This window comes from Gouania willdenowi, chromosome 21, assembly GCF_900634775.1.
Source record: "Gouania willdenowi chromosome 21, fGouWil2.1, whole genome shotgun sequence".
NCBI classification, from domain to species: domain Eukaryota; kingdom Metazoa; phylum Chordata; class Actinopteri; order Blenniiformes; family Gobiesocidae; genus Gouania; species Gouania willdenowi.
Window position 1 is genome coordinate 32,069,013 of NC_041064.1, and position 17,797 is coordinate 32,086,809.

The 17,797-nt window shown below is 35.7% G+C and overlaps 1 protein-coding gene across 5 annotated transcripts in view; it reads right to left on the minus strand.

The window, feature by feature from the left end:
• The window catches only part of LOC114455207 (DNA-binding protein SATB2-like), an 85,684-nt gene that overhangs the window by 49,015 nt on the left and 18,872 nt on the right, over positions 1-17,797 (minus strand). For 4 of the 5 annotated variants that reach the window (XM_028436283.1, XM_028436280.1, XM_028436279.1 and 1 more), the window contains exon 2: positions 5,130-5,327. In XM_028436283.1, coding sequence (XP_028292084.1) covers positions 5,130-5,327 — 198 coding nt within the window. Of the gene's footprint in view, positions 1-5,129; positions 5,328-16,495; positions 16,581-17,797 lie in introns of those variants that run through there. The other variant, XM_028436282.1, reaches the window with a different exon arrangement.

A 17,797-nucleotide genomic window follows, 5' to 3' on the forward strand; every position in this document is an offset into this window, starting at 1 on the left:
CGACAAAAAATCTTAATATAATTTAGTTGGTCCTGATGACACAATTTTGACTAAAACAAAGTATATTTTAGTCAAAAGACTGACTGAAACTAAATCAAAATTTGCTGTTGGAATAAATATTTTTGTGTTTGGATTCTGATTTCAGTTTTACTGCTGTTCATGTCTTGTGTTTATTTCATCTCTAATGGGTTTTATTTGGTTTTCCAGTCCACGCGTTAGATTCCTCCTGTTTCCATCATTGCCAGGTCTTGTCACTATGTTTGTGATTGGAAAAAAAGAAAGAACTAAAGCTCCCTCCTCCCACTTGTCTCCACACAGGAGTGTCTAATTCTCTGAGTGCCTCATTCAACCACCTAAGGAGTGTTTGAACATTGACTACAGTATGTGCTGGTGGATTGTCTTGTGAGGCTTTTCCATCCTGGGCGGTCTGGGTCCCATACCCTTGGATTCTGTTTGGTTTTGGTTTCTATTTTTTTTTTTTTTTTTTTTGCACTTCGTAGATTTTAGTTTTTTAGTTTTGTCCTTTGTTGGCTTGTCTTTGCATTTAGTTTTGTTGAAATAAACATGGACTTGAAATAAACATTTATGAACACCATAAATTGTGATGGATATTTAATCTGCCACTCGCCTAATCTCAACCAGGCTATTCAGCATCGTTTTCAGCTATTATTACAAAGTTTCTTATAGTTAATTTAATAAAAAGTACAATGTTGGGTAAAAATAATGTAATTAAAAGACATAGTGAGGTAAAATTAAGCAGTATATCTGTGAAGTAGCTCACGGTGTCCTGAAGAAAGCAGTGTTGCCAGGTTGGGCCAGTTGAGTTTTATTTGAAAAACAGCATTGGGCAAGTTGATCAAATTTGGCCTGTTTTTTTAAATATTTTGGTACATTTTTTATAAAACATTTCGAAGAGAATATAATCAGAATTGCTGCCATTATGTGGGGGGGAAAAAGTAAAAACATACAGATTTCAATGAACTGTAGTGTCTTTGGACTCATAGCATTAGTTCTTTTATTTTGAAATGTAGGGAATCTGTCCAACTTAGCATTAGTAATCAGTGTGTCAAAGTGAGATAGTATTAGTTACCACTATATATTGTATATAAGCTGCAAATGTGGTTAGGATTTCAATCTAAAGCGCTGTCCTGAAGGTCTTTGCTTTAAGCTTGGATTTTGTATGTAGAGATGGTTAAATGCCAAAATGATGTATGGCAAGACAATCTGTGTTGGCTATTTGAATATCTGATTTCACTCTATATGAAGATTCTGTTTGTTACATTTTTTTATTTATTCTAAATTGAACAGCTACAAACACACAACTTTTTTTGTCTTTGTTCATTTAATGTAGTTCTGTGCTTGATTACACGTGTGGTATATTTACGGTTTTACCATGAAGAGAGGTTTTAGAGAGGTTGAGATTTGGGCTGGTTTTTATTGAAGTGGGCAGGTTTTGCAGAATGTTTTGACTTAGAATTGTCAGTTAGATCTGGCAACCCAAGAAGAAAGAAGTTAACAGAACTTTACTCGTATCCCTGAAGATAAATGTTGTTTATTGCAGGAAGGAAAACCAATCACCATGGTGATACTGCCAACCACTGAATAAGTCCCATTGCCAGCTTTGTGGTCTGGTCCACAGGCCAATGAATGACCAGTCAGAAGTATCTGATTGCAAATTCTGGTTTCTCAAAGAACAATGTAATCATTTTGCCAGTAGCTCTGTAATCACTGGGAATAGCATGAATCTATACAAAACCTCATTAAACTGCATAGGTTGACATACTGTATATGTGTTACTGTTGCTCTAACTGCAGAGAAGCTGCTGACATGTAAACAGCATGTAGAAGAAAAATAAGATGATGAGAGAGGAAACAAACATCACAAACAGAAGAACTTTACTGTGGTCACATGATCCCGATCTGTTTCAGTTCATAGATATGAATAACATAGAAGGGATCTTTTGTATTACTAATATCTGTGATAAAAAAAAATCACTTTCTTATGGTTTTGCTACATTGATATACATCCCTTTAGCCTCGTTCAGAGGGCCAAAGTTGAAAAAGTTAGTTTCCTAACTCCCTTGTTATTCCACATTGTGTAAAAAGTCAGCTCCAAATGGGCGAGCTGGATTTTGCCCGGCAGGTGACATCACATTCCTCCTCCTGACAACCCTCTTTCCTCCAACCATGAACATAATACACGCCTCCTAGAATGTGAGCTCCTCCCTCTCCAACTATCTAACAGCTAAAGCAAACACTGCGGTTTAATATAGAATATATATTATACTTTATTGCCATATACAGTATATAAATACAAACTGCACTACTGGTCGCCCAAACTTCACTACTTTTTTTGTTGCCGATCGTGTTGGGAGTCACTGCTTGGAGCCACACACATCAGCTGTTAGCACTCCATGCTAATGCTACACCAGCCTGTGCAGCGAGACCCAACATCGCTTGTGAACTGAGGAGGAAATGATGGGGAGGTTTACAGATTTGTGGCTCACAGCGCTAACAACGGACTCGGTTGTGGAAGCAGAGCAGCAGCAGCCATCCAGGCTTCCAACTTTTACGCGGTGACGGACGACGGAGAGCGGTAAGCGGAAAGGAGAGAGTCTGGCTGTGTTTGTGTGTGGAAAGGAGGAGCTGCTGCTGCTGCTCTGGTTCTGTAGCAACACATATGTAGGCCAAGAATAAGCTCGTTTTGAGAATTGCTCTGAAAGTGGCTTTTCAGAGGCTAAAACTCCAGAAAACAGGCGAGTTTGAGGGAAAAAAACCTCAAATACTATGTTGTTGGGGTTCATAGAACAAATGGAGATGGGTGAATAAAAGCATGATACTGGACCTTTTTTTAGTTGATTTTTAAACCCAGTTTATTGTTTTCTGTTCCACATTGAGTTGCCTGATGTGTGAAATGTGCAACACTTGCTTTGCCTTACTTGTTACAACCCGTTGGACATTGGATTGGATAAAATTACTTCAAAGTTCTGTAGCTTCAAAGTGGTTGGTAAGTTTTGTTCTTTTATATCCTTTTTTGTGTGATTGTAAAAAGTTTCGTATATGGATATTAGGCAAAAGAAACTAGTGTTTTCTAACTCATGCTTATACAGTAGCTGTACTAGTCATGTGTACAACATAATCATGTTTTATTACAATTACAATTCCATTTTTCAGACGCTTTTATCCAAAGCAATAGCGATTCAAATCAGTGACCCTGTGATTACAAGCCCACTTCCTTTACAGTTACGCCACCACTACACGTTTTTTGTGTATGTTTTACCAAAAAGAAACACTGTCGCTGTGTACAGACGGCATCACTTTCTGACCCGTTGTCATCTTCAGGAGGAACTATTTCCCCTTGGGGTCATAATCAGACTAAGTGAGAAAGAACATGTTGGAAACTATATGTTGTCCAATGATGTTTAATAAAGTACTTTTTCTTCAATAATGTAATCATGAACACACTGAAATCATTTATCTATAAAAGCAAGGAACATCTGTGTGCATGTGTGTGTGTTCGTGGAGCGAATATCTCCTCGACGCAGTGTCTGATCAACCTGAAACTTTGTCAACGGCTTGCGCATACCCCAAATGTGTGCATCCGTAATTTTGGAGTAATTTGGTCATTCCAAAACCAATTTAAAACCAATTTGAAATGACCAATCCATACTGTGGAACTCCTGTCAAACATTGTTTTAGAACACTGATGAGGTCAATGAACAGCTGATTAAATTATGGTAATGTTCTGGCTACCAAAAGAAAATATATAGATATATATATCCCTTTCATTTTCCCATCCACACTGTGGAACTCCTGTTAATGTCAATATGAATACATACCTCCGACGGGCACTGTACTAGTTCTTGAATAAATACTGAATTTGAAGGTGAAGCAGCAACAAGATTGCTCTATTTTTTTTTGTGAATAGTTTTTCCAGAAATGCCCCCTCGCACTATTGGAACTTTGCGGCTTAAATGTTTACTATTGTCATTCTTGAACAATTCAAAGTGAAGTGATAGTGTCAGTGAACGCCTCGTATTGGTCTAAAGAGGCGGGGCCTATAGGTGCTTGTATCATTTCCGCTCTAATTTCAAAGTAAAACATTTATTCTGTATGTGTGGTTGTGTGCTGATCTGCCCAGGGTGCACCGAGGAACACACACACACACACACACACACACACACACAGAATAAAAGTCTTCCACAATGAGCTGAGGGATCAATGGCTGGTCTGATGAATAAATCTTGTTTATGTGTTTCACTCTCCTTTATTCACTCCGTGTGTGTGTTATACAGTTCCCTGCTGACCTGTAGATTACCTCAGCACGCACACACACACACACACACACACACACACACACACACACACACACACTAAAAATCTGAGCCAACACATTGCTCGCTGCAGAAACCTCCAGCAGGAGAAATTAGAGTCTTTGATTTAATATTTGCCATACCTGATAAACTGACTTTATTTCATCTCTGTAGTTTATATATCCTATGATCTTATGATGGTATAAATTGTTTTTAGTTATAATAAAAACATATGGATATGACATATTTTGTTACACATTTGTATTTGGTTATTTTAATTTTTATTTTCATATTATGATTAATATATAGATTAGAATGAACCAACAATTCGTGAAAATAATCTTTAATAGTTTCAACCCCTTATTTTATCAAAATTACAGTATTATATTTCTGTGTATTTATCAAATAATTTATCAAATAATTGTTTTAATAAATTCTTTCTTCATTGATTATTTTAGCTTGTAAATTACATTTTAAAAACGTTCTGTATATTTTCTAGTTATTCCTCTTTTTTATTCATAAGTTTTACAAGTTTTTTTGTTTTGATTACACCATGCTTTTTCCTTCATTTTATTGATTTTATTTGTTTTTGTCTTTATTTTCTGTTAATTTTACTGTTTATCTGGCGTCTTTTTATTTACCTTTGCAATAATGAAAGTGGAATTCTTCATGTAATAATTTGATTTTAAAAAAAAATGCTCAGGTGTTTAAATCAGAGATTCTTAAAGTGTTTGTATTCTGAATGATATGAGTTCATCTGACGTTACCTCTGAAGGGTGTTTTATGCACAGATGTATTTAACTCTACAGTTTCTTACCTCCCAGGGGTCTGAGCGGGGCTCCATTGTGACGCACTCGGGGACCCGTTGGGCTCCCGTTGAGCTCCAGTCGACCTTTCTTCCCTGGGGGAGGCAGGCTGAGGTCAGGGCTGCCCCCCCTGCGCTCGGGGCTGTGTGGAGTGATGGGACTGTTCATCCTCCTCCACACCACGGGGGCCTCGGCCAATGAGAAGGAGTCTGAAACAGCAGCAGCAAGCAGAGAAACTTTACTTTAGTCACACAGTATTCCTCTTCCTTTTAAAATCAGGCTTTTTTTCTCCTCTGCTGAGGAACAATATACAAAAAAAAAAACAAAACAAAATGGCTAAAAGGTAGAAAAATGACACATAAATGACACAAAATGACAATAAAGACACAAGTAAACAAAACAATTAGACCTAAAAACGCCGAAAGACAGAAGATCCAAAATGATCCACAGTGAAGGATTGTGATCCTTTGATGTCAAATATTAAATAAACTCTCTCAGTCTTCACTGCTGATATCCATCAGTAAATAAGACATTAAAGTGATTCCAAACCATCACATCAATGCACTTTAGATGATCGCTTTAAAGCTGAATTATAAAGCTTTGTTACTAATTTGTTTAAGGAATGTCTTTGGAGTCATTTTTATCAACTTTTAGCATCAAACCCATGTGATATCCCTTTAAATGTGGGCGTCGCTATTTTGGAGATTTCAGCCAATCGGTGTTCATATATCATGTTGTCGTCAGGTCAGAAGTAAAGTAGTAAAGTTCACATATAATAGTTTTTCACTTCCTCTCGGAAGATGGTGTTGTTTTGGTTGTTCTTGTTCATATGTTTTCATAGGTGTGTGTCGTACGTATTCTTTAGTAACGAGGCACACATCGGTACGTTATGACTGCTATGGTTTACCATCTGACCTATCCCAAATGTCATTTTTATTTATTTATTTATTATTTTGTTTTTTAATTGTATAATTTCTTTATTTATTTAAATTTTAAATATCAGTATGTTGTGTGTTTAATTTTATTCTCTTTTTTTTCATTTTACTTTGTACATTTATTTTGAACATTTTGTTCATTTTATTTATACGAGTATACGTACACGTATATATCTATAGGAATATGTGCTGCTGCTTTTAGCTGCTGCTGCTGCTGCTGGGCCTGATGATGCCTATCGACCGCCGACATCTCTGCATCTCACTTACACTCACTCCCACATCCACAGACGTTATCAGAAAGCTCAGATAAGCCCCTCCAACCACAGATATCCCCACATACATCAGGGCTGTTCAAACACACCACGAAGCCCAGCATTCACCCACGAACGTCTCAAACCAACAACAAGAGAAAACAGAGTTTATCAGCGTTATCAGCTGTACTGTACAACCATCCACGACACATAAACAGCTCAGGAAGAATGTCACATTTCATTCAAAGACTGGGAACTGGTGCATTTTCAAACCAGTGGAAGAAAAGGACTTTGGAACTGTAAAAAATGACATAGTTATCGTAGTTCAAGTTGTTCAAGTTCAAGCTCTGGCGAACATGTGTCAAACCCAAGGCCAGGGGACCCAATTGGCCCTTTAGAGCCTAGGTTCCCAAACTGGGGTATGGGTACCCCCAGGGTACGTGAACAGAAATTTAAAAAGCATTGATTAATGTACCCAAGTTTGTACTTTACATGACGTATAAATCATACATAATGTATGTAAGGCGCCAACAATATCCAAGCAATAAGTGACATATTAGTCCCTGCAGGATTTGCTCTTTCAAATTTCATTAATTTTGTTACCACTTTTTATTTATTTTGTGGAAATTGTGTTAAATAATTGCAGGAAAGTTGACTTTTTTTAACAATTTTAAATTTTAAATGACTGCAGTCATGGGGGAAAAGCATGGGAAAAATTATGATTCTCAAAATATTGTGGAATATACATTGAGTTTGTGTATTTAGATATCTGAGAAATCCTTGCTGGCTTCAGGTTAAATGTCTGAAGGGGTACGGGACTGTGAAAAGTTTGAAAACCACTGCTTTAGAGCATCTAATTCGGCCCACAGGAGAAAGTAAAAATGACAGAAAAAAAATGTATCATTGTGTAAATTACAAAATAATTCAGTTGTAGATATTTCAGCCCCTCCAAATACACATGGATACACATTTACAAATTTCCCATGCTAATAGCATATGATAGCAGTCGTTTTTCATCCCAAATTGATGAAAAAAACTCTACAAATTTCCTCAAATGATTCTACTAAATAACAATTGTTCATAATATCAAGGAAATGTCAGTGAATTTAATTTTAAGCTCACTTAATGCTTGGATATTGTCTGTCATTTATATACTTTATATATAATTTATACCTGGAAGTGCAAACTAGGGCATATTAATGTTAAAATTGCTTTTTTCTTGTCTAAAATCGGTGACCCACTTGATATCAAACTGGTCTGTATTTGTATTTTCTGAACAATTTGAGTGAATTTTTGAGCAACTACATCAAACTTGCCATATTTTAACCTATTTTAATCACATTTTCTTGCCATATTTTTGCTCCTTTTAATGCATTTTGCTACATTACTCCCGTTTCTGCCACTTCTCCATGAAATTTCAATGCCTTTTCTGCACATTTTTTCCACTTTCAAGACACTTTCTGCTCTTATAAACCCTTTCCACCACTTTTCCCACCAAATATCACATATGTTGACCCATTATTGTCACTTTTAACCTCTTTTCACCATATTTCATGCTTATTTTGCCAATTTAACCACTTTCACTATTCTGTCATGCCCATTATTTGCCAGTTCAAACAAATTGTTCTAATATTTACACTTTGAACCCTTTTCACGTTTCTTTTTGGGCACACAAATTTGCAACTTTTAACCAATTTTTGTGGTTTTTAAAATCACAATTTCACCACTTTTTACACCATTTTTCGTCACTTTTCATCCAAAACATGGATTTACATCTTAAAGATGACTATGTACTATAACCCAAATAATAATAAACTTCCTGGACATTAGTGGGTATTATTCAGTTTGACTTTTATTGGTACCTAATTCCCAGTCAATACTTTTGCTGTATGGACTACATTGATTTGAGTACTTTATTGTTCTGTGTTTTTTGAGGTTGTTTTTAACTATTAAATGGACTTTAAGTTGCACACGACTCCTGCCTCTATAGTTTATCTCATGCGTTTGGGTCCTATACCATCATTTAACTCTTCAATCCACATGGGTGACACTCTGTCTGATGCATTATTCAGTATTTGTTGAAAATGCACACACATCATGTACACGCCACACACATAAACACATAACCCAAGCACGCTCAGCACATGACAACACTGACCAATGTGTGCTTATATATATATATATATATATATATTTTTTTTTTTTTAACAGATTGTAGTTATTTCAATATTACTTTAAAGAGCAATAACCAGCACAGGAAAAGTCAGGATTGTCAGATATTAAAAACCAAAAAATATCAGATCAAGAGCCAACAGTGGCTGTCGGGACATCTATTATATTGTGTTATTTATACTGTATAAAAATGCTTGGATTGAGGCGTGTGCAGTCGGTGCTTTGCTCCATTATTCAGTGTATTTGTTATTCTCAGGTAAGAAAAGTCCAATCTAACATGACGTCTGGTGTCAGTGCTGAAAACACTGAAAGTGATGAATTATGGATTGGGTGTAAGTGTGTTTCTTTTTATGAAATATTCACATCCGATCAAAGCGTGCATTTTTATGGGATCCTTCAGTCCTGCAGGAATTTGGAGATCAAGTGCAGGAAAAAAATAAATAAATATGAAGTGTGTGAATATTACTATCACTATAAACTGCAACTGAAAGGGGGGCGGGGAGTTATACCATGGAAAATTGTATATATGCTAACTTACCTATTGGATGCAATTGTACCTAATCATTTACCATTTGGAATAAGCAGGTAGTAACACATACTAGTAACAGGTTCCTATACAGCAGTGGTTCCCAACATTGGCATAGAGACATTTATTTTCAATATTCTTATACTGGATTTTATTTGAACTAGATTTGTATTTTAGAAAGTGAAAATTTAGAATATTTTTGTTTCAGATTGTGTGTGGTAAAGAATAATCAAATAATAATAATTAACAATAATGTTTTTTTAAAACATTTAAATCAGTATTTTTTTATCAATTACTAGACATTTCAGACGACCCCAATTTTGAAAAACACTAACATCATCTGTTTTTCCAGAAATGAACACACTCTTAATACTAGGGATGTAACGATTAATCGTAAGGCAGTTAAAAATCGAATCATAGGAATAACGATTCACATCGATACTGTGAAAATGAAATTGCAGTACTTTTTTTTGAACCAGCAGAGGGCGCTCTCCAGAAGTGTTGGCTGCGGGCGGAATCTGCTAGTAGTTTCTTTCTGGCCGCCTTCTACATTTAAACTTGTTCATAAATGATTCCTTACCTCTTTAGCACCAAAAAATATCTGTAATATTACGTGAATATCTGTAAAAGTCACGTTTTTCTATTAGCTCTGTCTGCTCACGTAGCATCTCTTCTTCACTGCAAGATATCTGCATGCCAACCAACCACTGCAGGGTTACCAGCGCCTTCTGCTGGTCCAAACAAATATCTGACCTAAATACAGTGAAATGACTCTTTTTTTTTTTTTAAGTCCAATTGTTAAGGCACAAAATACATTTTCAGTTGCACTTTTAAAAAGAATTATTATGCAGTTTTGCATTGTTTACTATAGAACCAGAATTTAAATTAATAGGCTTCTTCTTCATTTGTATTATTCCATTATTTATTTCATTCAAGATTTATTTGTAGTTAAATTGCATTGTTTTGAATAGTTTATGAAGGGATTCTTTTGACAATGAAAAATAAAAGGAAAACGGTATAGTTTTTTATAGTTTTTTTCCCCGAAAAAATAAAGGAATATTTTTCAGTCATCATTTTTCTACAGCCTCATTTTGTAAAATAAATTGTGAGCGAATCGTATCGTAAACCCAGTTTTGTGAATCGAATCGTATTGGGAGTTGAGTGAATTGTTACATCCCTACTTAATACACTACTCCTTAAATGACCTCACACAGTGGCCGTTAGTGTATGGTGTGTTACTGCTTTATATTTATGTAGATTGGTAAACTCGTGAATTTTTGGCCAGCTGCGGCATAATTCTATGTGTTCTATTTCTATACACCCGGACAAAATATTTTTAACAGTGCGAGTGCTGAGACGAGTTCCTTCACATACAGATATTATCACTATTTCTGTTATGGAGGACAACAACGAGAACGTTGTAGTTAAAGGTAGCTCCATATCTACTGCCAGAAACAGTATCTATAATCTGTGGATGTTAGTGATGCACAGAAATTCCGACCACCAAATGTTTTAGGCTGAAAATGGCCCAAAAGTGCATTTTCGGTTTTCGGCCAAAACACGTTTCTCATCGAAACAAATCGACTGAAACAGGATGTTGTACAGACATGAGCAAACACGGCGGTCAGGGACTGCATTACACACCAACTGCAGTGTACAGTATATAATAAAGAAAACATGCAATCTGTTTAAAGTGGATCACCTGCTTTAATAGCAGCTATAGCTAGCGTTGTAGCAACATAAGTGTGTGTAGCACAAGGCAATGGGCCATAGAACGGACTTTGTTGTAATTATGACGTTCTTGTGCCAACATCAGCTCACTATCAATGATACCAACGATAAGCAGTAGTATATATATATATATATATATATATATATATACCACTATATATACTACTACTACTATACTACTATATGAGTTAATGAAGCCCTGATAACACCTGCAGTGTGTGATAACAACCATAAAGTTTACTTTAATTGACCTTCTTTAATCCCAATAATCGACTGCTACTGTGTGTGTGTGTTTGTGTGTGTGTGTGTGTGTGTGTGTGTGTGTGTGTGTGTGTGTGTGTGTGTGTGTGTGTGTGTGTGTGTGCGTGTGTGTGTGTGTGTGTGTGTCCTCAGAAGATAAGAATAACAGAATTCTGAGTCACTGGGATGTCGAAATTTTACGTTCATTTTGATAATTATCTGAGCCGTAGAAGTGGTCGCACACTAACGTACCAGACAATGCACAATGAGTATATACTGTCTACTATATACTACAGTATGAATATGATGATGAGCGTTCCCCCTGAAGTATAATTCCTAGTTTCCCAAGATGCATTTGGAACCTAAAACGAACAAAAACCTGAATCAAACTGAGGCTAAATATCTGTTGATTCTCCACCTTTGAAAGTTCTGAAAACATTTTAAGCGAGAAAGTGACCAAGTAGAATATCAAAATGTCCTCATTTGATCCAATAAAACTCACGTAGACACATTTCGGAGATTTTTGAAGACCCTCTATTGTGCTACTGACAAAACTTCTGGTTAACTTCAAAACAAGAACCCTATTTACAAAAGGGTTAAAAACGAATGGAAGACAAGATGAGATGCTTTTGCATCATGGGGTGGTTGAGTATGAGTAGTGTGCCCACCGTGCATACTTAACCCATATAGTATACATCCAGGTATTTCTCGTGTACTAAATCTTTTCATACTACCTAATGTGAACAAACTACGTACTCATTTTGACATCAAACTTAGTACGAGGAGTACATTAGTATGACATTTACAACACAGCCATTGTCTCACACATTTCAAGTTGCTGTGCAAACAAGAATAAAGACAGGAAGCCAAATTCGAAAGAAATAACCCATTGGTTGCCGAACCAAACCCACCTAGTCTTTGGTGTTTCCTGAGCTCCAAACCACGTTCAGCGATAAACTCAGGGCGTTGAAGAAGATTACCTGACCTTTAACCCCACTCAGTATTACCACCAACAATAAAGAAGTAAAAACCCTTGCGTTACGTTAGCTTCTGTCAGGAAACTAATTTACGAGATTTCTGTTCTGGTATTGGCGACAAAAACAAAAAATCTTGCACAAGCAACAGAAACTTCCCTAAAAAACAACCTACAGTGAACATCAGGTCACAACTATTACAGGATGAATGAACCCGTCCTGACCAGCTCCTCTCTGATCCCAGTATGTTACAGACTCCACATGTTGCATTTACAAACTAACAGGAAGTTGTTAAAAGGAAAGGAAGATCATAGCATAACATAAAAGAGGACAGCACATGGAAATAAAGGTCATACTTCAGGCTTTTTTTACATTAACAGTACGCCTTTAATACGTTTAAGTAAAAAAAAATTTAAATACAAAAACAATATATATATTTGATTATTTATTTATTTATTTAAATACCCAAATTGAAAGTAAATAATGTTTTTAACTTATTTTTAGAACATCTTCAAGTTGCCTTTTTTCATGAGTCTGAGTTGAGTAAGTTCAGATCATCAATAAAATATTAAAACAATTATTTTTAACAAATTAAATAAATTATAACAAAAAACAGGCAGATAATGCAGATTTATGTTTAATATATCATTATTAAGATCATAATCATTTCATGATTTGCTCCAGATTAGGAATCACTGTAGAGTTGGTGGATTAAAGTTGTTATAGATTATAGTTTGCATGTGACAGGTTATAGTTTGCATGTTATAGATCAGTGATTCTCAACTGGTGGGTCGGCACACAAAAGTGGGTCGCGGGCCTGTACTGGGTGGGTCGCGGACAGCTGGTCAAAATTAAATAAATGCTTAATGTCTCTCATGTTGTATTTTATTTTGAAATAAAATTTTCTTTTGATAGGCATGCTGTGAAATGCATGTTACACAGGAAAATATGTAGATTTATGTTGGAAAAAATATTACATATGTGTGTTTTCAACAGCTATTTTTGAAAAACTTAATTTGGTTGGCTGAATTCTAAAAAAAAAAAAAAAAAAGTGGGTCGCAATTTAATGTCCGTGGCAAAATGTGGGTCCCAGGGTGGGAACAGTTGAGAACCACTGTTATAGATTATAGTTTGCATGTTATAAATTATAGTTTGCATGTTATAGATTATAGTTTGCATGTTCTCTCTAAGCCTGTCTGTGTTTATTCCAGCTCTACTGATTTCCAGTAACAGTTTGAAAACTGTCACGCCTTCTATCAGAGAAACGCGCACACACACACACACACACACACACACACACACAGGATGATTTACTGCTCAGTAACAGGAACCCCATCTTTACGAGGAGACAGAGAGGAGAACCTTCACACCCTGTGGTCGTTGCTTTGCAGGAGTGGTAAACCCGAGGCCCGCAGGCCAAATTAGGCCCACCATAGCATAGATTTAGGCCCTACTGAATGATCTTAACCTAGATGATAGCCACTGAGATGCTAACCCCAGAGTGAAACACTAAATGTTATACTGTACAGCTTGGGTTGACAGCCATGTTTGTCTTCACCAGTAAAACCAGTTGGACCAACAAAGTCTGATTAAAAAACACCTCACGTTACACTTTTCTGTACCGGAACGCATAAGCTAATCACACTGCCCCCAGTGTTCAAACTGTGAACTATACAAAACTATTTAAGCTCCAGCAGTGTTTCCCAAACGTTATTGCCCCATGTACCCCTTAGCCTTTATTTCTAATCATATGTACCCATTAGCCTTTATTTCTAATCATATGTACCCATTAGCCTTTATTTCTTATTACAATTACCCCTTAGTCTTTATTTCTAATCACATGTACCCCTTAGTCTTTATTTCTAATCATATGTACCCCTTAGCCTTTATTTCTAATCACATGTACCCCTTAGCCTTTATTTCTAATCACATGTACCCCTTAGCCTTTATTTCTAATCACATGTACCCCTTAGCCTTTATTTCTAATCACATGTACCCCTTAGTCTTTATTTCTAATCACATGTACCCCTTAGTCTTTATTTCTAATCACATGTACCCCTTAGCCTTTATTTCTAATCACATGTACCCCTTAGTCTTTATTTCTAATCACATGTACCCCTTAGTCTTTATTTCTAATCACATGTACCCATTAGCCTGTATTTCTAATCACATGTACCCCTTAGTCTTTATTTCTAATCACATGTACCCATTAGCCTGTATTTCTAATCACATGTACCCCTTAGCCTTTATTTCTAATCACATGTACCCCTTAGCCTTTATTTCTAATCACATGTACCCCTTAGTCTTTATTTCTAATCACATGTACCCCTTAGTCTTTATTTCTAATCACATGTACCCCTTAGCCTTTATTTCTAATCACATGTACCCCTTAGCCTTTATTTCTAATCACATGTACCCCTTAGCCTTTATTTCTAATCACATGTACTCCTTAGCCTTTATTTCTAATCACATGTACCCCTTAGCCTTTATTTCTAATCACATGTACCCCTTAGTCTGTATTTCTAATCACATGTACTCCTTAGCCTTTATTTCTAATCACATGTACCCCTTAGCCTTTATTTCTAATCACATGTACCCCTTAGCCTTTATTTCTAATCACATGTACCCCTTAGCCTTTATTTCTAATCACATGTACCCCTTAGCCTTTATTTCTTATCACATGTACCCCTTAGCCTTTATTTCTTATCACATATTCCCCTTAGTCTTTATTTCTTATCACATGTACCCCTTAACTCATGTTATACATTATTTATTTATGTCTGCAGGCTCTTCTAAACTCTTTCCTTTGTCTCACCCAACATTAACCTTGAAGTTATGCCTTTTTTATTCATTTATTTCTGATGTTTTGCTAATTTTAGAATTTGAACTTTACCTTTTGGTGTATTTTAGAGTCGTGCCACAAATTATTATTGATGGATGATGAAACAAGTCTGTGTGCGTGTAAAAAAAAAAAAAGAAAAACTTTAGTGTTAAAAAATAAACTGACAAATGTGTCTGTGTACCTCCTGAGAGGTGTTCAGGTACCCCTAGGGGCACACGTACCCCAGTTTGGCAACCGCTGAGCTACAGAATTTACTGTAGCTCCTCAGAAAAAAAACACAAATATCACATAATCCAGTTCCAGATCAGATATGATAAGATAAGATAAATCTTTATTTGTCCCAAAGTTGGGAAATTCATATAGCAGCAGAAAAACAAAGGAAAGTAGCACTTCACACTATAGAAATGAATAAATAACGAAAGATATATCATCGATAAGATATCTAAGGAACTCAAAATTTACAAAATCCACGATACCAAAGAACTGTTTAAAAAATCTAGAACAATGAAATGTATGGATAAAATAAGGTTAAAAGTGTTAGAGATTTTATTCCCCGTAAGAAGTAAAAGCCTTCCTTTGGGAATTACATCACATTTTAAAATAAGAGAAGGAAAACATAATTTAAGAGGGGTTTATATTTTTGAAAAGTGAATTAAGACCAATGTTTAAAAAAAAGATGTGTTTCAGTTCACTTTAAGTTAATGAGTTCACTGTATATGTCAAAAATGTATTTAAAAAACTAAATATTTTGCTCCTATTGAAACATAAGTTGATAAGGTGATGAATAATGCTGTTATTGAGTTGTTACTATTATAGTTCATATAAAGCTGTTTGGGGATGGACTGAGATAAGCAGTTACTGCTTTAGCCCATTCTATTTTTGGTTGTGAAATGAATGTTTATTCTTTGTATTTTATTATATATGTTTGAAGACAGCTAAGAACAAATAAATTAATATCTATTTACTCAGCTGCTGTAGTTTTCAATCACTAATTGTCAAAAGGAATCTGTTTGTCAAAAAATAAATAAGGCAATAAAATAAGACTGTTATGGTAAAATGTACATCCAGTGCGAGTCAGTAATCTGTAGAAGAAAAATGTTTTCAGAGTAAATGTTTTCTCAAATTACAAAATCTGGCTTCACTCAAAAAAAAAAAAGTCAAAGAAATACCAATATTTTTACACACTTATCCCAATATGATCACAGAGTGCTCGAGCCAATCCCAGCAAGGTACAAGATGGGCAGGAGCCCAGTCCACCATCGGGCACGTGCACACGCACACACACACACACAAACACACACACACACACACACACACACACACACACACACACACACGCACACACACAAAAAGCATGTTTCAGAAGAAAGGCCCGAAGCCAAGGCCACGATTCAAACTGAAGTTCAGCACCGCTAACCTCTATAATATCCGATTAATATCAAATTAATATCAAATTAGTAGCTGATTAAAAACTAATTAATATCTGATTAATATATACCACATCTGTAATTAATATCGGATTAATATCTCATTAACATTGAATAAATATGTGATTATTGTTTTTACTTCGTTCTAAAATGTAATTTTTATTAATGTATCTGAACGTTCTGACGGCCTTTCTCTAGAACCTTCTGTTGCTCTCTGTCCTCACACCGTGACACCGCACTGATCCATTTGCCCGTGTTTGATAATCAGAGTAAATTCACCTGCTTTGGTGAGAGTTTTCTCCTCTCAAAGACGCGTTTCCTCCTTCAGATTCAGAGGCGGAAAAATTAACGCAGTTCCCGCTGCTTTCGGAAATCGGAGGAAACCGAGTCAACCTGCTGTTTTTAAAGGTCACAGAGGAGGAAGTCGTCACTTAGCGGCTGAGTAGTCACCAATCACACAGAAGAAGAAGATGCGGGGGAAGTGGAGCCACGCGCGTGCATGGATTTGGGTGTTCGCCCACAGAGCTGTGCGTAAAGTCTGTGCGTAAAGGTTTGGCGGACGTTACAGGGACGGGGTAATAGTTTATTTATAAACGGACCGTGTAGTCTACGATATTAAATGTAAATGTTGCACTTTGATGCATTGAATTAGATTTATTTTAACTTTTTAACACATGTAATGTTTTATATATATTTACTTTAGACTTCCAATAATTGGCAGGGTTTTGTTTTGGGATTTTTTTCAGTTTTTTTTTTTTTTTTTTTTGTGGTTTTTTTTTTTACGATTTATTACATGTTCTATCAGTGTATAATATCAGTTTAATTCATATTTTAATCTGCAGGTCACTAAAACACAAAATTATATATATATATATATATATATATATATATATATATATATATATATATATATATATATATATTCTGACACACACACTCATTCCATTAGTGCAGAGTTGGGAGTTTTTAAGGAGCTTTAAACACAAACTGAAAAGTCTAAGTGTCACAGTGTGGGTTTCTTTTTTTTTAACTTTTAAAAAAGTAGAAAAAAACTTGTGGAATTTTAGCAGAAAATTTACAAACCTATTAATATTGATGGATTTATTTTAAGGTTTAAGGAAAAAATCCTGGATTCACGTCCAGGGTTTGATTTGAAAAACGTTCAGTGAAGGTGACGCACGAGGAAGAGGAGGAAAAGGCCTTCTTCGGCTCGTGCGTGTGTGTGTGTGTGTGTGTGTGTGTGTGTGTGTGTGTGTGTGTGTGTGTGTGTGTGTGTGTGTGTGTGTGTGTGTGTGTGTGTGTGTGTGTGTGTGTGTGTGTGTGTGTGGTAAAAAAAGGCCCGTGTATATAATATGTTTAATTCAGAGCTGCTGCTTATTATTTAAACGCTGCTTGTGTTAATGTTAATGTGTGACACCTCTCACTGGCTGAACTTTCACTCATTAATGTTTCAACTGTTAAAAAGTCACAAAGTGAGGCGACAAAAGCTACAAATCCACGACGCTTGTTATTTGCTTCATTCTCTGAATCTGACAAATGATAAAAACAGATCAAAATGAGACGTGAAAAGGACAAAAAGGG